Source organism: Antechinus flavipes, chromosome 1, assembly GCF_016432865.1.
Source record: "Antechinus flavipes isolate AdamAnt ecotype Samford, QLD, Australia chromosome 1, AdamAnt_v2, whole genome shotgun sequence".
Lineage (NCBI taxonomy): Eukaryota > Metazoa > Chordata > Mammalia > Dasyuromorphia > Dasyuridae > Antechinus > Antechinus flavipes.
In genome coordinates this window covers 708,111,960-708,132,915 of record NC_067398.1, presented here as the reverse complement: position 1 = coordinate 708,132,915, position 20,956 = coordinate 708,111,960, and the positions used below count along the sequence as shown (strand labels likewise).

General features: G+C 40.0%; 1 protein-coding gene across 2 annotated transcripts in view; it reads right to left on the bottom strand.

The window, feature by feature from the left end:
- The window catches only part of DAO (D-amino acid oxidase), a 37,017-nt gene that overhangs the window by 3,008 nt on the left and 13,053 nt on the right, over window positions 1–20,956 (bottom strand). For both annotated transcript variants that reach the window (XM_051972980.1, XM_051972979.1), the window contains 8 exons: window positions 16,457–16,571; window positions 13,681–13,757; window positions 13,120–13,185; window positions 11,766–11,820; window positions 7,455–7,559; window positions 6,191–6,273; window positions 3,063–3,180; window positions 1,877–1,975 (listed from right to left, as the gene is read on the bottom strand). In XM_051972980.1, coding sequence (XP_051828940.1) covers window positions 1,877–1,975; window positions 3,063–3,180; window positions 6,191–6,273; window positions 7,455–7,559; window positions 11,766–11,820; window positions 13,120–13,185; window positions 13,681–13,757; window positions 16,457–16,571 — 718 coding nt within the window. The remainder of the gene's footprint in view (window positions 1–1,876; window positions 1,976–3,062; window positions 3,181–6,190; window positions 6,274–7,454; window positions 7,560–11,765; window positions 11,821–13,119; window positions 13,186–13,680; window positions 13,758–16,456; window positions 16,572–20,956) is intronic.

The window sequence follows — 20,956 nt, the reverse complement described above, 5'->3', positions numbered from 1 at the left end:
CCTTCCCAGCCTGCCATTCCCCATTCTAAGGGTTCTCTCCTTTCAGTTCTGACATTTAGTATGTCCCAGTGGCTAGAGAGCTGACTTTGAAACCAAGAAAACGTGGGGTTGAGTCTTGCCTTTAACACATACTGGCCACACAACTATGGGCAAGCCTCTAAGCCTCATTGGCAGAGAGGGGCGGGATGATATTGGAAGGAAGCGCCCCTCACCCTGGAGCTCGGGTCTCCCGCCAGTCTCTGATTCGGCCCAATGTGCGGCTCTCTCCCTCCTCGGGGCCGTCTCTCAGCATCTCCATTTCTGGGCACTGCTCCCCTACTTCATACCTTTGCTCTGACTGTCCTGTGCTCAGTCATGTTTGATGGATTGGGGGCTGGGGGAGGGAGAGGATTCTCTCTCTCTCTAAATGAATCGTGCTTCCACCCAGCCTTCTTTGGGATTCTGATGCCTTTCCAAGTGCCATGACTCAGGGTCATCGCCAAGCTAAAATAGGAATGGATTTTCAACTCGATTTCAAAAGCCGAGTCATTTGATTTTTTTTAAACAGGAGTAAAAAAAAAAATTAGGTGAAAGAAAAGATGATAAATTTCATTGAAATGGGGTCCCACGGAGTGTGATTTTGCTTATAGACCAAGGAGATCAGTGCTAAGAAGTGAGTCTCCGTATTCACCAAAATATGTACAACAGTACATTTTGTGATAGCAGAGCATCGGAAACAGTAGAAGTCCACTGACTGCAGGATAGGTAATTGTGGTACGTGAAGGCAAAATGCAACCTTATTATACTGTAACAAATGGGGTGATGGGTCCGGGGTCAAGAAGACTCAATTTCTTGAGTTCAAATCTAGCCTCAGACACTTACTAGCTGGGAGATCCTGGGCAAGTCACTTCATCCTATTTGCCTCAGTTTCCTCATCTGTAAAATAAGCTAGAGAAGGAAACGGCAAAGCAGTCCAATATCTTTACCAAGAGAATCCCAAATGGGGTCATGAAAAATCAGATATAACTGAAACAACAACATAACAACAACACAGTGATGTATATGATGAATACGGAGAAATGTGGGAAAGGTCCATAAGAGCAGAGGCAAAGTCAGCAGAACCAAGACAACGATGTACCTGATGATCACAACAATGGAAATGGAAAGAACAACTACATACACATAGAAGTCAAAAGTGAAAGTTGCAAAATTAACAAGATCATGAAGAGAAAAACCATTTATATAGTCCTTCTATATATATCAGACACTATGCTAAGCACCTCACAAATATTCTATCTTTCCTTGTTACAACTACCTTGAGAAGTAGGGGTTTTATAATCCCTATTTAACAGATGAGGAAACTGAGGCAGACAGAGATTTAAGTGACTTATTACACAGCCAGGATGAATCTGAAGCTGCATTTGAACTCAGATCTTTCTGACTCTAAGCTACTACTACTACTACTTCTACTGCTACTCAGGAAGCAGGAGTGGGATGTTCTTATTGCACATAATTTCAGACTTTTTCAACATATTTATCAGTTTTGCTGATTTTTTTTCCTTTTCTTATTCTTTCTTTATTTCTTTTGTATTTTAAAAAATACTCTATTATATGAAACGGCCCTCTGGGAGGAGGAGGGAGAAGTCTACTGGGGTTGAAATATGGTTTAAAAAAAGACAAAGAATAAAAACATTTCAATTTTTTCTTTAAAAGATTATCCCAGGATCCCTATGTTGATCACCCCTGACATCTCTATCTTATGACTTTGGGTAAATCACTTTCTGGAGACTTCAATTTCCCCCCTATTCCCTTCCTACCTCTTAGATCCTCCCTTGGAAGGAAAAGTACTGGGGGGGAGAAATGGCATTATTAGTATTCTGGCCACAGGAGACCATACCTCTGCCTTGAAGGGCCCACGTGACAGTTTCTCTCTCTCCAGCCGGACTTGAGATCGGACTGGCCGGAAACCACTCCATGAACTTATGATATCTGCATCCTGAAAGGAAAAGCTTCGGTAACTCGGGTTCTTTCACATTTTGTTGTTCTCATTGTTATTTAGGGAAAAGGAAATGTACGTTGTCATTTCTTTATTCCTATGTAACTTGGGCAAGTGACTTAACAGCTTTGAGCCTCAGTTTTCCTTTTTGTAAAATTAGCGAGTTGAACTTAAATCTCTAAGATTCTTTTCAGCTCTCTGATGGAGATTGGGGATGAGCTGTTGGTATTTAGAATAGAAATACCCTGGGGAAGGGGAATCAGTGAAAAGGGATGGGATTCTGTAGTAGGCTTATAGGAAAAAGCACTATGGACTTGAGGACTTCACTACATGGCAGCCGTATTTTTGACGAGGATGGAGCAACTGGGTGTTTTCCCCAGGTGCTGAAATGTAAATGGTGTCAATCTAGGGGGATGTTTTTTCCTTCTGATTGGCCACACTCAGCTGAGCTTATCTACGTCCCCAACCGAGTTCGGTCCTTCGGCAGAGTAGAAATCTCATAAAGTCTCAGCTGTACTTCCTCTCCTTGATGGATATAACCCAGGAAAGCCCCCACAATCACTCATTTTACATGTGATGAAACTGAGTGGTAACTGGCAGGTATCTTCCATGGCTACATCAAATTATCCTTACCTCCTTCTAGCTGCAAAAAATTCTTTGTTAAATTTCTAACGATGGCAGGCCTTAGCACATACAGAGCCGGCATGCTTCCAGCTTGATGAAAATCAAGGTCCTTCATGTATACTTATATTGTATTTAATTTATACTTTAACAGATTTAACATATATTGGTCAACCTGCCATCTAGGGGAGCGAGTGGGGAAGGAGGGGAAAAAGTGGAACAAAAGGTTTGGCGATTATCAATGCTGTAAAATGACCCATGCATATAACTTGTAAATAAAAAGCTACAATAATTTAAAAAAAAAAGATAATAACAAAAAAAAAGAAAAGAAAAGAAAATCAAGGTCCTTTGTCATCCCCGTGAAAATTCACCCAATTTATCCAAGTTTTGGTGCTTTTCTGTGGCTTTAGGAGCCCCAAGATCAGGACATGATTACAAGAGGAAGGACCTGTTGGTCTTGTCTTACCCGCAGTGTGGGCTCCAATTGGCAGCAGCCTTCCCAAATGGTATTGTGGTCTTGGGGATCATTATTCTCATTCCAGTTCCCCAACTGAAAGATACCCCCCAGGGTGACCATCTGGCTCCTGGGTCAAGAGAGAGGAAGATGAAAGTGGAATTGGATGGGGGTGGGGCACGTCCTGAGCCTCCAATTGTCTGCTCTCATCTCTCCCACCAACATAGACCTAATTACCTCCATCAATCTCATCACTGCTATTTAAATTAGAATTATATTTAGTAAGTATTTATTATCATTTATCTTCACTACCATTACTGCTGTCTCCACTACTACTGTTGTCTCTGTCACCACGATCATTCTTACCACCATCATAACTGGTGAAGAGCACTTTTCTGGACTCTAGAACAGACAGAATGGCTGGAAGAGACATAGCTCCTGCCCTCAAGAAGCTTACAATCTTTGTAATAGGAAAATAGGACACAGAGAGAGAGAGAGAGAATACTCCTACTTCTCACCATATGAATTAAGTCCTTTCCTTGAAGACAGTATATAAGGTGAAAATCCAGAGTAAGAAAGCAGAGAATAATCAGAAATAGACACTTTGGAAGCTCAGCAGTCGGGCTAGATTGGAACCAGCTCAAACCAGCTCACAAATCATGATTGTTAAATTTTCACGATAAGCATTTACATGACTGAAATCATAAAATGCTACAAATCAGGGCTTGATTTATTATTTTGTTGATTGTATGGGCTTAAGATAGTAAAGGAGAAATGGTCATGATATAGGCTAAACTCAAAAGTGTGTCATGTACATTTTTTTTTCTTAAACAGCTGGTTGTTAAACACTTAACCAGCACCTCCCTGTCTGGTTCCATATTTTTGCTCAGGTTGAGGAAGACTTTCCATAATGCAAAAAATAATCCATGGAATGAAAAAATATAAATTATTATTTAGTAAAATGAAAATTTCTAATAAGTATCCATGTGGCAAGGAATGAGTATTTATAATATCTTATGAAAGGTTCATAAAAGGGGTTCATGTAAAGAACTTTGTGGAGGACAAGGGGAAAATCATCCATGAAAAGGAAGTCTTCATGGAGGTGGAGGCATTTGACTTAGATTCCAAATCATGGAAATTTAATAGGCAGATTATATTTTTGTTTTTCTTCCCAGGTTATTTTTACCTTTCTAAATCTGCTTTTTCTTGTGCAACAAGAGAACTGTATAAATATGTATACATATATTGCATTTAAGATATACTTTAACATGTTTATCATGTATGAGACTGCCTGCCATGTAGGGGAGGAGGTGAAGGGAAGGAAGGGAAAAGTTGGAACAGAAGTGTTTGCAAGAGTCAATGTAGAAAAATTACCCACGCATATAGTCTGTCAATAAAAAGCTATAATAATAAAAAAGTTATAAAAAAATTTAATAGGCAGAGAGTGAGTAGAATATCCCAGCTATAATCAGCAGAGTGAGCTAAGGAAGAGAGATGGTAAAATATGGAACAGTGGGTGCAGAAGCTTGATGGAAATATTGAGTATTTGGAGGGAGGAGCATAAGATCTAGCCAGAAATGCGGGATGGAGAAGGAGCACTGGGTCTTGCGTGACCGTTATCATCGTCATCACTGTCACCATTACCACTTTTATCTTTCTACCACCAGCATAACCACCAACATCAGCACTTAATATCATCACCACGGCTATCACTATCACCACTCAACACCATCATCTCCACTACCATAACCATGACTGTCACTGTCACCATTGCCAAGACTCTCATCTCCACCACTGCCATTGCCATCACTTCTATCACTGCCATCACTACTATAATCATAACTATTATCACCACCAGCACTGACACCAGCACCATGACTATTACCACCACCACTAATACCATCATCACTCCCACATCATCACTTACACTACCATCACTGCAATTATCACTGTCACCAATATGTCATCTCTATCACCACAAATACCACCACCAATACCACGGCCATCATAACTATTACCATCACCACCAATCCCATCATCCCCATAACTATTGCCATCATCACGAATCCCATTATCCCCATAACTATTACCATCACCACCAATCCCATCATCCCCATAACTATTACCATCACTACAATCCCATCATCCCCATAACTATTGCCATCATCACCAATCCCATCATCCTCGTAACTATTACCATCACTACAATCCCATCATCCCCATAACTATTGCCATCACCACCAATCCTATCATCATCATCAACACTATGACTGTCACGATCACAGTCAGCACCACCATTGACATTACAATCCCATCATCCTCGTAACTATTACCATCACTACAATCCCATCATCCCCCTAACTATTGCCATCATCACCAATCCCATTATCCCCATAACTATTACCATCACCACCAATCCCATCACCATCAACACTATGACTGTCACGATCACGGTCAGCACCACCATTATCATTACTATTACCATCCCCACCATAACGATTACCTCATTACTAATGCTATAATTACTACCAGCACCATGAGTATAACTTTCACTTCACCACACGTCAGTGGGTAATCAGTATCAATGCAATCATCCACACCATCACCATCACCATCAACAACACTGTCATCCCCATGATTATCACTGTCACCATCACTATTGCTTTCATCATTATAAATCAAAAAGAATGGATTCATTCATTGTTCAGTCTACCCCTGTTTCCAGAGTCTGGTTGGCTGGGCCTTTTTCAACAATTTTACTTGACCCTAGAGGACAGAATTAGTGATAATCACAAAAAGGAAATTTTGAGCTTGACATCAGGAAAATATTTCCCAACAATGAGAGCTGTGGAAAGAGCTGTCCAGAGAGAAAGAACAGGCTCTTCCTCCTCCATTGGAGATCAGCCTGCAGAGGATAGATGGAAAGGTAAAAGGGATTTGTATTCATGGCCAGGTTAGACTAAATGAAGTCCTGTCTCCCTCTGACTTTGTGGGGGGGGGGGGGGTGAGAGGGGGGAGAAAGACAGCATCAAGCTGGACAGAGGTCCCTAATCTTGGAGAACAGTTCATGGGGTAGCCCCATTATGAAAGGGCAGGGAAGCCTACTTTGCCCTATTCCCACCCCCAAGTCAGCACCTTACCCTGGGATGATATAGGGGGTCTTGTAGATCCCAGCATCTGAATCATGAGTGATAACGAAGTGCTTCACCCAAGGGGCAAACACCTGAATGGCACAGAAGGAAAAGATTTTGGATGGCCTCGCCCCATCCATACATCATGACCAGAGACTCCATCTGGACTAAGTAGGATGACATTTCTTAATCCCTAAGTTCCCCCAAGGATCCTAACTTATGGAGAAGCTCATAATAGCTACACTCTCTGTAAGGCCCTGCTTTCCCAGCTTCCTTTGGGAACAATGTCTCCCCAACATTGAAAACAGGTGGAGGCTCACTCTAAATCTTCCTAGATGGACAGCTGTGGCAGAGCCAGAAAAAGTCATTAGTGGATCCTTGGCAAGGATGAAAAATTCTCAAACTGTTCTCTGCTCTGTGTAGAGGGGTGTGACTTCCCACCGGAGCCTTCACTATAATCCTATCACCTATTTCTGTAGTGTCGTGAAGTTTACAAAGGCCTTTTCTTATAACAACTCAGAGACATAGGCAACTTTTTTTTTTTTTTTCAGAAAAGAAGACTGAGGTTCAGAGAAGTGACCTGACAGTTTGTAAATTTTGGATGTCAGAGTCTATGTTCCTTCTACTCTATCATTTGTCATGACTTGTTCCAAAAGATGTCTCTCTGTTCTAAAAAGTGGAATTTTCTGATCCTAAAACTCTAGGTAATCCTTTTTTTTTTTAAATCACCCTCTCTTTCAAGGCAATATTGATAGACTTTGGACAGAAAATGCCATCTGCATCCATTGACATATGTAATATTCACTTCTTTTTTTTGTTTTTTTTTTTTTAATCTCTCCTATGGTTTTTCCCTTTTGCTCTGATTTTTCTTTCCCAACCTAATTCATAAAGTAAGGTATATTAAAAATAAATAAATTTACTAGAAAAAAATCACCCTTCTTGCTCTCCCATGGAGTGTGAATGCCAGATAGGTCCCCCTTCTCCATGCCCCCCATTCTCTCCCTTACCTTGTTTCCCCATACCCCACCTATCCCTAGCCATGGATTGATTTCCTGAGAACAGAACCCTAAGGTGCCAGTCTAAATCAGTCTTCCAGCTTCTGTCCCTCCTTCCCACAATTCCCCAAGTCAGCCCCTTCTCTGAACACTTCCAGCCTCCTATCTGAAAGCCCTCAGAGGTCAATCTAATCCCCCAAGCCCTGGATCCTGGGGCATGACGCAAGGAAATCTCCTTTGCCATCACTGCTCCCCGACACGCCGGCTGCCAGACCCACCTTGAGGACCTGACCCCGTCCAGGTTGTAGCAAGGGGTCAGCTTGCAGCTTCCCAGCCCATACCCCGGTGCAATTGATGATGACATCTGCCCCTTCTCTTGCCACCTGGGGACAAATGGAATATGGGAGGAGAGAAGAGAGAGCAACTGAGTATAGTCTCCTTTACCTGCTCCTAAACATCCCTCTCTGGGGATCTGAGAAACTCCAGGAGGACTAGAAGCAGAGAAGAAGGGGGACCCAGCCCATGAGCTTCTCTGGTGGTTTTTTGCCCCTGGATCTATCCCATCAAGGTTTGCCTCAGACTCTGAGTGAAATTTTCAGGGCCTGAACTTGATGCTCCATTATCCTTTTTAAAGTTATTCTGAATTTAACAATATTAATGAATTAATGTTGTCATTAATCACCAGATTTAGCAATACCAGTTGTCTAAATTCTTTGAAGGCAGGGACTGATTTCTTTACATCCTCCATGCCTGGCATAGTACCTGGCACACAGTAGACACTTAATAAATGCTTATTGGATGGAATCAAGTTGAGTTGAGGGAAAAGAGCCGGCAATTAAACACAAGGTTTTATGTGTTTAATAATAAACAAAATAATCCACAAATTCTTGCCAGATTTACAAATCCCTTAATGTTGAATCTCGGTTTCCTTATAAGATAATAATATTATCGTGTATAATAAGAATAATAACTAGGTAGCATTTAATAAATGCTTATTGGATTGAATCAAGTTGAATTGAGGTAAAAGAGTCAGCAACTAAACACAAGGTTTTGTGTGTTTAATAATAAACAAAATAACCCACAAATTCTTGCCACGTGTACAAATCCCTTAGTGTTGAATCTCAGTTTCCTTATAAAATAGTATTATCTTGTATAATAAGAATAATAACTAAATAATAATAATAAGTAGGTAATAAAATAACAATAACTAGAATTTCTATAGCACTTTAAAGATTGCAAGATGCTTTACATATTGATCCCAATAACCCTAGGAGGAAGGTTAGCATCCCCACTTTGCCAATGAGGAAACGGCTGAGATGGGAAATACTTTACCTAAGATCACACCACTTGTATAAATACTTCAATTCCTGACTCCAGGCTAGAACTCTACTACTGCCACATCCACGGTACCTAACTGATGGGAAGCACCATACTACAACAGAGCAGGGGGCCTGCCCTGGGTCCCAGATTTGGGAGACGCCCCAGAATCACTGGGGCTTTACACAGCAGAGGACTTCAGAAATGTAGAACTGAGCTGGCACTGGGCCACCGGCCCTGGAGACGGGGTTAAGACAGAGCTAAGGTTCCCCCTGATCTCACTATGGCTTCTTTCCCTCTTTTCTGGGTGGCTGGTTTCCCTGCTTTCACTGAGTTTGGAAGCAGGGATGGCAGACACCAAATAGGGTTCGACATACTGTCCCCAAGCACTAGACGGTTTCTCTGAAATTGTCACTTAACCCCAATTGCCTCAGCAAAATAATAATAATAATAATTTAATTTTAAAAATAAATAAATAATAACAATAATAATAAATAAAAAATAATAAAAAATAAAAATTAAATAATAAAAATTTTAAAAAGAGGGTGTTTAATCCAACCTATTATTCATTTTGCTGATGAGGAAACTGAGACCTGGGAAGATTAACTGACTTGTCCACACAGTCAGTAACAGTTAAAGGTTGGATTTGAACTTAGATCCTTAGATAGAGAATCAATGCTTTTTCCTTCATATCCTAAATGCCTCCAGTCACTTGGCCTTTTGAGTTTTAGTTTTCTTGTTGTAAAATGGAAATTATTAAGACTCATAATAAAGGATTGTTATGAAGTTTATTTAGACGTCTGAAGTCACTCTGTTGTAGCTGTTCAGTTGGGTTGGATCCTTCATGACCCCCTTGGGGGTTTCTTGGCAAAAATACTGGAGTCGTTTGCCTTTTTTTTCCCTCCAGCTCATTTTACAGAGGAGGAAACTGAGGCAAACAGGGTGAAATGACTTGCCCAGAATCACCCATGTAGTAAGTATCTGAGACTGGATTTGAATTCAAGTCTTCCCGACCCCAGGCCTGGCGTGCTATCCATTGTACCACCTAGCTGCCTGAAAGTCACTTTAAATACACAACATAATAAACAATACTTTCTGTGTTCTACTTTGCTATGGAAATGCTTAGGGTAGCGTTTGTTTTGTGTGTGTGTTTCAGAATAGAAAAATGTAAGCACTGTGTAAATGATGGTTGTTTTTGTCCCCAGTTACCCAAAAAAGGAACAGAATGAGTAGTTGACCTCAGGTCCTCTGCTTTCAGAACCAATATGCTTTCCACTACAAGCATTATTATTAAGCAACTATTGCACTTGACGTGACCCATGTTATTGCCTTATTGATTTTTCTGTCAAGTTTATGGGACAAGGTTTTTAAGAAAGAAAATCAATCCATTATTTGTCTGCCTCTGTGTAGATAGTACACATGTACCCCCACGGCCTCTTATAAACTGGTAGCAAGAACCAGGAAAATTCATGGCTGGATTGTCAATATAAGACCAGAGAGGTGTAATTCTTCTTCCAATTAAAGCAAAAACCAGACCTATTTCCTTCATTTCATTTTAACTATTTACCAGGGAACTTTTATGACAGAATATGAAGAAAAATGCCATTTTGTTGACATAGACGTTATTTCATAAGTTTGTCACTGATGGATTTTTGGCATGTTTTAATCCAAATAATGGTTTTGCTGTATTTGAAGAATTTAAGCTTTGGGGGCAGTTAGGTGGTGCAGTGGATAGAGTACCAGCCTTGAAGTTAGAATGACCTGAGTTCAAATCTAACCTCAGACATTTAATACTTCCTAGATGTATGACCCTGAGCAAGTCACTTAATCCCAATTATCTCAGCAAAAAAATAAATAAATAAATAAAAAATAAATTAAGCTTTTCTCTGCCCTTTACTAATCTCAAGATTATTGATCATCCATTTTATGATATGGTAACTATAACTGTATGAAGTGAAAGAACACACACACACACACACACACACAAAGGCAAAAACAGTCCCAGACCTCAAGGATCTATCTATTAGGCCAGACAGCATGCAAATAACTATGTAAATACAGATACTAGGGAATATATACAGGTATTATACTATACTATACTATACTATACTATACTATACTAAGTACATACATACAGAGTAGATATCAATCACTTAATCAACTAGTATTTATTAAGCATCTACTATACGTCAGGCCCGGAGCCTCCTTGAGTTCAAGTCTAAACTCAGACGTGTATTAGCTGTGTGACACTAGATTAGTCACTTCACCCTATTTGCTTCAATTCCTTCAATTATAAAATGAGCTAGAGAAGGAAATGGCAAACCACTCCAGCATCTTTGCCAAGAAAACTCCAAATGGGGTCATGTTTGACTTAAAAAGACCGAACAACATGTGCCAGGGACTGTGTTAATTAAGTACTTGGACTACAAAGAAATACAGAAGCATCCCCTGTCTGCCAGGAGTTCTACTGTCCATAATGGAAAGTCCTGAGAAGTCAGGAAAAGTCAGCAAACCAGAAGCCTGCTGAATTGGAGGGTTCTGGGTCCTAGGGGAGGGGAGGCAACTAGAATCAAGAACAGCCCCAGGACCAGAAACTGGAAACTGAGTGGATGCTCATCAGTAGAAGAATGGCCGAATAAATTGTGATATATGAATATTATCGAATATTATTGTTCTGTAAGAAATGACCAACAGGATGATTTCAGAAAGGCCTGGAGAGACTTACAGGAACTGATGCTGAGTGAAATGAGCAAGACCAGGAGATCATTATATAATTCAACAATACTATATGATGATCAATTCTGATAGACCTGGCCATCCTCAGCAATGAGATGAACCAAATCAGTTCCAATGGAGCAGTAATGAACTGAACCAGCTACACCCAGCGAAAGAACTCTGGGAAATGACTAAGAACCATTACATAGAATTCCCAATCCCGCTCTTTTTGTCCGCCTGCATTTTTGATTTCTTTCACAGTCTAATTGTACACTATTTCAAAGTCCGATTCTTTTTGTGCAGCAAAATAACTTTTTGGACATGTATACTTATATTTAATTTATACTTTAACATATTTAACATGTATTGGTCAGCCTGCCATCTGGGGGAAGGGGTGGGAGGAAGGAGGGGAAAAATTGGAACAAAAGGTTTGGCAATTGTCAATGCTGTAACAATGCATCTAACTTGTAAATAAAAAGCTATTAAAGAAAAAAGAAAAAAGAACGGCCTTGGGACCCTCCCACCATCAGCTAATCCATTCTCCCTCCCTAATTTACCTCCTCAAAGGACTGCACTTTCCTCAGGAAGAACTTGACTCCTCGCTCAGTTAACCTGAAAGACAATATTTCAGCAGAAAATGGCTAAGTCAGTCACAAAGCCAGAATCCTGACCAGTCCCTCTGCTCAAGGAACTTCCCTTCAAGAGAAGTATAGGGAAGACCTCCACAGATAGAGTCCCAGAATCTCCAAGATTGAAGAGATCTCTGAGGCATTTAGTCAAATATAGACTGAAACAACAAGTGGCCATCTTCTAATTGTCTGAAGTGGACCAGGTCTAGTGGATACCTCCTAAATTGATTCAATAGAGAAGGTGCTAATGGAGCCAAGCTTAAATCGGTCTCCTTGTAGCACCTACCCTCTACTTCTATTTCTGCCCTTTGGAGTCAGGCTGCAAAGATGGAATCACTCTTGGGTCTTTTAAATACACACTGTATTATTTTGGGGATAATAGATGATGTCCTTAAGACTTGAGAGGCTGACATCTTTGGTCATATGAAAAAAATGCTCTAAATCAATAATGATTAGAGAAATGCAAATTAAAACAACTTATCTCCCCACCCCTCCAGATTAGATAAGATGATAGGAAAAGATAATGATAAATGTTAGAGGGATGTGGGAAAACTGGGACACTAATACATTGTTGGTGAAGTTGTGAAATGATCCAACCATTCTGGACAGCAATTTGTACCAAAAAAACTATCAAACTGTGCATATTCTTTGATCCAGCAGTCTCACTGCTGGATCGATACCTGAAAGAAATCATAAAAGAGGGAATAAAACCCACATGTGCAATAATATTTGTAGCATCCCTTTTGCTAATGGCAAAGAACTAGAAAATGAGCGGATGCCCATCAATTGGGGAATAGCTGAATAAGTTATGGTATATAAAAGTAATAGAAAATTGTTCTATAGAAAATGATGAGCAGACTGATTTTAGAAAGGCTTGGAAAGATTTGCATGAACTGATGCTGAGTGAAGCAAGCAGAACCAGGGAAACATTGTACAGGGCAACAAGATTGTACAATAATAAGGATAGGCTTGGTTCTTTGAAAAATTCAGTGATCCAAGGCAATTCCAATAAACTTTGGATGGAAAATGTCATCCGCATCCAGAGACAACTATGGAGGCTGAATGTGGATCCATGTATATTATTTTCATCTTTTTTTCTTCTGTTTTTTTTTTCTTGTTTTCCCTTTTGTTCTGATTTTTCTCTCTCAATATGACTCACATGGAAATATATTTAAAAAATGAATGTACATGTAATAACCTAAAAATAAATAATAATAATAAAAGACTGAGAGAGTGAATTTCAAGCTCGCCATGTTCCTGATGGGGATGGGGCAACACTCACCTCTGAGTAAGCCAGGGCAGGTAGCTCTTGCCCTCCAGGATCATTGCAGTATTGAACCATCCATAACTAAAACAGTAAGTGAGGAGCAAAAGAATGGAGGGGTTAAGAGGGAACAAGCACAGCAATTATTGTAAGTTTTTAAAATCACAACTATAATTTCTCCTTTTTGTGTAAATATACTTGAAATATAAATAATTACGAGCAGATATTATAATTTTACTTTAAATTAAATATCTTCATTCTCTTGACTCTTAAAGATTAAGAAAAAATACACTTCCTCCACCGACAAAGCTTGGTCCTTTGAGGACCAAGGACAGAGTTATTCTTAAATTTCCAAACTTTTGATGCTGGAAGATCCATCTCTCCAAGCTCCAAGCTCTCTTCAAAAAGAAAAGTGGAAGTAGAGGTGGGCAAGGTTAGGCTTAGCCTGAGGCAATGCTGCTCATGGATCCATTTGGGAAAGTAACCAGCCAACACATCTGCCTCATATTAGTCTTTCTGGGAAGTTCTGCTCTGCCTGAAAAGAACCCCTCCCTTGCCCAATTGTTCCATCGGTCCTACCTGTAACCAGGAAACAGATCAAGCTCTCGGGATGTCAGTTTCCGAAACCCCAGAACTGTGTCCTTCCAGGTGGGATCCTACACAGGGAAAAATTATGGCCCCATCAACTCTAAAGAAAGTTTCTAATAAATTTCTACCCATTCAGATATTTTCTATATCAATCAACCAAAAAGCACATTGTGTATGGGTTCTCAGTGGGCACCAGGTACTGTACTAAGCCCTGCAAAGGGAAAAAAAGGCAAAAATAGCTCTTGCCCTCCAAAAGATTCTATCTTATGGGGGACACAATGTATTCATCCAATACAATGTATTCAAAATAGATACAAAGGAGCTTGGAAGGAGAGGATCTAGCTAGCCAGGGGGATCAGGGAAAGTTTCATGAAGGTGATACTTGAACTCCTCTGGGGCCATCTCCAGTTATCCGGATCTAGAACTGGCCACTAGACCCAGATGACTCTAGAGAAGGAAGTGAGCTGGTGGCTTTGCACAGCCCACCATCACTCAAATCCAATTCACTTGCAAATCAAGCTACCACCTGTCCGGGTCTTCTTTGAGAATGAAAACAAGGGATAAATAACAACAATGATACTTGAACTGAATCCTGAAGGGAACTGGGGATTTCAAAACATGAAAGTGAAGAGGAAAAGGAATGGTAATGAGACAGAAGAGGGAATGTAAAATGTACAAGAGAGGTCAGTATGGTTTAATCACAAAATTTCTGGCTAGAAAGCAAAGTGTGAGAAGAAAAAGAGGAAGAGGCCATATTTTATATATATATATACACACACATATATATGTACATATATATATGTGTGTGTATATATATATATACACATATATGTGTATATATATATATACATACATATATATATATATATATATATAAATGTCAGACAGAAAAAAAGCAGTCACCAGGATTCTACTTGAAAATTTCCAGGCATGGGCTAAGGTAGCCCATCATATTTATAGACACAGCTCCATGGGGATCTTCTTCCTTATAAAAGTAGTTGGCATTTCTAAAATGATTTAAAGTTTGCAAAGTACTTTTCATGAATTGATCTCATTTGAGTTTCACCACAACTTTGGGACAGAAGTCTAGGGGGATTATTGTCACCATTTTATAGATGGCTAGCTCAGGGAAGTTAAGCAAATAGCCTGATGTGACACAGCAAGGATTATCTTGTATCTAGAGCTGGAAGGGATGCAAGAAGCCATTTAAATCCATTTACTAGATAGGCAAATTTAAGCCCACAAGATAAAGGGACTTGGCCAGTGTCACACAGGTAGAAAGTGAAAGCACTGGGATTTGAATTCCAGTCCCTTGACTCAGTTTAGCATTCTTTCCTTTCTACCATAATAGGTTTCAGAAGAAAATTTTGAACCCATATCTTTCTTATTCCAAGCCCAGTTTATCTATGTTTGCATTGTGTTTAAATCTGTGTGGTAGTATATCTTCTCTACCCTCTGGCACTAATTCTACTTTCCAGAGTGAAGAATATAAGCAATACTAGAATCACAAAGACCTGAGCTTTGTGACTTCAGGCAAGTGACTCAACTTTTGTCTCAGTTTCCTCATCTGCAAAATGGGGATAATAATCAAACCTTCCTGCCAGGGTTGTTGTGAGGATAAAAAGGGATAATAATTATAAAGCACTTAGCCCAATGACTGACAGATAGTAAGCATTATGTGAACGTTAGCTATTATAAAGATTATATTATTATATTATATTTATATATAATATTATTATATAATTGCTTGTTATTACTGTTATTATGTCCCAGCCCCATCTAGTCCAGATCCTCATCACCTCTTGACTGTATTATTTCCATAGTAATGTAATGCCAGAGAAACTGAGGCAAGATAGAGATTAGAGAGTTTTTAATATTTTATTTGAGAGGGAGAGATTGGGCTGGGGGCAAAATAGGATCCATGTTACCCCTAGCGGCTGAATTGGACTCATGTCTCAAAGCATCCAGCAGCAAGTGATGGATTCCAGGGATTTTTATAGGGCTTCAGCAATCAGGAAAACAAAGCAGGGTTAGGGTGAGCACTGGTGAGCGAAAACTTCCAGGAATGGACCATAAATTCGGTTCTGATACGTTGGGGGTAAGGAAGGATCCTAAATCCTGATAAGTTGGGAGGGCTAGGATCCACTCAGTCTGAGACAGGAGATATTCCCCCCATCTGAGATTAACCATCTGCAGTTTATGGCTCTATGGAATGCTATTGGTCAGGCCTCCCAGCCCTAATTTATATCTGTCCTAATGATCAGGAAGGGAGGTTGCAACCAGGGAGACTAAGGCAGAACAATTTAGGGAAACTGAGGCAGAATAATTCAGTGAAAGTGAAGCAGAACAATTAAGGAAATTGTGGCATAACTGTAATTGTATCCTAAGTATATCCCCTTCTATCCAGACATGACACATTTTAGATAGCAACACATTTCATTTCTGACCTCTGGAATGGTGATTAGTTATTGCATTGATCAGAGTTTCTAAGTCTTTCAGAGTTGCTTATTTCCACAATATTCTTGTATTCTATAAATTGTTCTCCTGATTCTGCTCATTTCATTTTGCATCAGTTCACAAAAGTCTTCCCAGTTTTCTCCCAAACCATCTCCTTCATCTTTTGTTACAGCCCAATCGTATCCCATCACATTTTTACATGCTAATTGTTCCACCATTTCATTTGATGAACCTCCCTTTTGGTTTTTAATTCTTTGCTGTTTCCAACAAAGATTCCCTCCCTCCCAGAGCAGTGGTCAAGTTGACTTACTGGGACAGCTTTAGAGAAGAGATTGTAGCCCGAGAGGAGGAACAGACCCATTTTCCTGGCTTCTGGAGAATTGATGTAATCCAGTAGGTAGTCAAAGGTCTTTTGGTTCCAGACCCTGAGAGGACAGACACAGACATCAGAAAAGGGGATGGAAACATCAGTGGGAGTAGCTGCCAGCTCATCTCCCTTGTGCTAGCCCCAAGAAAGGCTCTTAGTAGAGTTGTGAGCTGGCCAGGGTTGATCTGAGAAGAGATGGGGCTGGAGAAGGCCTTAGAAACCAGCTAGACATGTTCAATGGTCAATGGATCCTAGATCTGGAGTTGTATGGGATCTTGAAAGCCATCAAGTCCAACCTCTCCATTTTACAGATGAGGAAACTAAGCCCAGGGAAATAAAATATCCCAAGATCTAGACCTGGACAGAACCTCAGAGTCCATAGAGTCTGGCCTGTTATGGTCACCTAACTCTGTCAGGATTCCTCTGCTCTCATTTTGTGTACCACCTCCCCCATAACCTGACATCACTCACTCTTGCCCAGCCGCACCCAGTTGTAGCCTCCTAGAGGCAGTGTGGTTCTATGGGAAAAGAACAGAACCTGAAGCCAGAGATCCTGGGTGCAAACATTCAGTGCTTATTATCTGTGCAACATTTATTAAGCACCAGGAAGCATTTTATTAGATACTGGGGATAAAGACAAGGAAGGAAAGATCCCCTGCCCTCAAAGAGTTTACATTTTATCCTGTTACAGGACCAGCCAGCACGGCCTGCTCACAGCAAAGAAGCCCCATGCTCTAGGAGCACAGCAGAAGTGCAATAGCTCAAAAGTAATGCAAGTTGCTCAGATCTAGAGCCATCTCCACTCCAGATGTTCACAAGAAACATTTGTGTCCAACTTCCTTCCAAACTCATATGGGTCTGATCAGCCACAATTGGGCACGCTGCACTTTGACCCCAACAGAATTATTTTGGTCCTCTTTGAGAATGAAGAACCACAACTGTATCCTGATGGGTGTTCATGTATCCATATGGATATAGTTATATTTATGTATATGTATACGTATGTATATTTATATATAGAGAGAGAAAGAGACATAACTGAATATATGTAAAGTAAATACTAGGTGGTTTGGGAAGGGAATTCACTAACAGCAGAGAGGATCAGAAAAGGCTTCATATTGAAGGCATATCAAATCATACCTCTGAACCTCAGTTTCCTCATCTGTCAAATGAGGCAATTGGACTCAATGATAGCTAAGACTTGCTCCAGTTCTGAATCTATTAATCAGGGATCCTAACTCCAAATCCCTTCTCACCAAAATTCCCCTTACTTTGGTTTTCTCCCTCTATCACTAAAGAATAGGAACTCATTCTCACTAAAGTGTAAATGATCCATTTGGAATTTAGAGTTAAAGAACTGGTTTAGGATCTGTTTCCACCATTCTTTGCCTGTATGAGTAGGGACCAATCCCTTAAGTAACTGTACATGAGTTCCACCTCTGTGAAATCCCCTAATTAATTTCTGGGATTAATTAATTGATAATCCTATTTATTAGGATCAGTTATTGCATTAATTAATTAACTATTGTTAATTAATAAAGTGGGAATGGCAGTGTGTTGGTCTGAATCTAGATTGTCCTCCTACTCACCCCAAAATATGGCTTATGGTAGCAATTCCCAAACTTTTTGGTTGCAGAACCCTTTTACCCCTTAAAAATTATTGAGGATCCCAAAGAGCTTGTGCATAGGTGGGTTATATCAATCAATCAAAACCCATTAGAAATGAAAACTGATAATATTTTAAAACATGAATTTATAATTTATCAAAAATAATTTTAAATTTATTACATGTTAACATGTTTTATGAAAAACAGCAATATTTTCCAAAATAAAAAAAAATTAATGAATAAAGTAGCATTGCTTTACGTGTTTTTGCATAGCTCTTCAATGTCTAGATTTAAGAGAGAATAGAGGAATTCTCACATCTGCTTTTGTATTTAATCTACTGTAACATGTGGTTTTGGTGAAGTACATGAAGAAAATTCAGGGAGCAGTTAGGTGGTGCAGTGGATAGGGTAACAGCCCTGAAGTCAGGAGGACCTGAGTTCAAATCTGGCCTCAGACACTTGACACTTCCTAGCTTTGTTCTCTAGGCAACTCACTTGACCCCAATTGCCTCAGCAAAAAAAAAAAGAAAAGAAAAAGAAAATTCAGGTTCCTACACATACATAGTTAGAAAAGGGAGGAGTATTTATATTCAAATTATGTCTTTGCGTTATTATAAAAATTGTTTTGATTTAAAGTTGTTGTCATTGTGTGACACCATTTGGCATTTTATTGGAAAAGATGCCGGAGTTGTTTGCCATTTTCTTCTCCAGTTCACTGTACAGATGAGGAAACTGAGGCAAAGAGAGTGAAATGACTTGCCCCTGATCGCACAGCCAATATTTGAGGTTGGATTTGAACTCAGGAAGATGAACCTTCCTGATTCCAGGCCTAGTGCTCTGTGCACTATGGTGCCACTAGGGGTGCTTTTGACCTTGAGACTCTGACTAGATCTTGGGAATCCCCAGAAGTCCACAGCCCGGGCTTTGAGATCCGTTGGCTTGTACAAAATATGAGCATGGGGAAGTAAAGAAGAGAACTAGAATCAAAGTATTAGTGAGGGAGTTATATTAATGAATAAAATTGAGAAGATTGTATTGTTCTGGCTTAAAAAAAAACAAGGAGGAAAGGACATAGAATTTGGGGTTGGGGAAACCTTCAAATCCAGCCTTAGACGCTTACTAGCTGTGTGATCTTGAGCAACTCAACCCAGTTTTCCTCAATTTCTCATCAGCAAAATGGGACACACTGGAAAAGGAAATGGTAATCCCCTCTGGTATCTCTGCCCAAAGGGTCCTGTAGAGTCAAACCTGACTGAATGACTGAAGAAGAACAAACTTTGTGAAATCTTGGGTGAATAATTTTGGGCCTCAGTCTCCTTCTCTATAAAGGGAAGGGGGTTGGGTTATATGACTTCCTGAGGCCTCTTCAACCAACTAAATGTGCAGTCCTATAAATGGAAAGCAAACCACAGTAATTCTGCTGAGTTTTTCCTCATGTATGTCTCCATTTTTGCTTTCATAGCCAAAAAGATTTCAGTTGAGAGCCACATTTTGTATTCAGGGAATCAGGCCTCATCTCTCAGATCCCTGAGGCTCTCTTGCACTAGGCTGCCTCTATTTGGGCCAGGGTCCCCTTTCCTGCTTTTTGTTCTACTCTGCTCAGTGCAGTCCTTCCTTGTTACCCCTTTCCCTAGCATTTCCTTGTCTGTAATAGCAGAAATGAAAAACCATTCAGATGAATCTGAGCAAGAGTCTATCTCTTCATAAATGCAAAAAAAAAAAATGACCTTTGGGCCTTTTTGAGTTGTTTATCGAGGGGAAAACATCTCTCATCCTGACAGGGAAGGGCTTGGGATTGTCACAGGGTTGCTAGAAAAGCTTTTGAGGCCACTGAATCCAACTAGCCCATTTTATAGCTAAAAAAACTGAGGCCCCAGGAAAGTGAGGTGGCTTATTTAGCATCACACAGCTAGTAAATGGATAAAGGAGGATTCAAATTCAGAGCTTTCTGACTTATAGCTCAGCTCTCTATCCACTAGGCCATTGGTTCCCTAATTTGGGTGTATTCAATTCAAGGGTGACCTTTGGCTTTCACTGACGTCCATCCCTGATGATCACTGCACTTGAAGCCCCAGTGTCCATCACTTACCTCAACTGAGGCCTATGTGAATCTACCCTTCTTCTGCAGCTTAGACCCCTTTGTACTGAGAGCTAAATCTTGTTAGTCAGTCTCCTTCCTTGGCCTTTGTAGCCTCATTTTATACCATGGACTTAAGAAATAAAGCATAAATCAGAACATAAATGACCAGTTCTGACCATTAGACAACACTACCCTTAGGTGACTTAAAATATAAATAATAATAACAATACCATAATAAAGGTCTATTTACATTTCGTGGTAGTAGGATCAGAGACCTTAGAAACTAACCCAACTCCCTCATTTTATGACTCTCCGTGATGTTAAGTGGTTTGCTCAGGGTCAGAGGCTGAAAAGGACCTTAGAGACCAATTTTACACAGAGAGAAACTGAGGCCTATCATGATAAGTAACTTGCCCAAGAATATATAGATGGTAAATATGAAAAGTATTTTCTGCTGTTTCCCGAACTAGTGTTTTTCCTCCTGTCTCTGGACAATTTGATTCTTTTTGTTAAAAAAAAAAAAAAAAGTCTTCTGCAAGTTCCCAGAGTATCAGAAATGCTGATAGATGGGCCACCACAATGACCTCCCCATAGTAAGTAGAAATGGGTATTGCTGTTATTACTGTGGCATCAGTCAGATAATTTTTCCTGCAAATGAGTTGAAATGCTCAGTGATTAAGGGGCAGATTGATATAACCAGTGCTTGCCTCTCTCATGTAGGTACACTCAAGCTAGCTCCACTCCACTCCTCCCTAT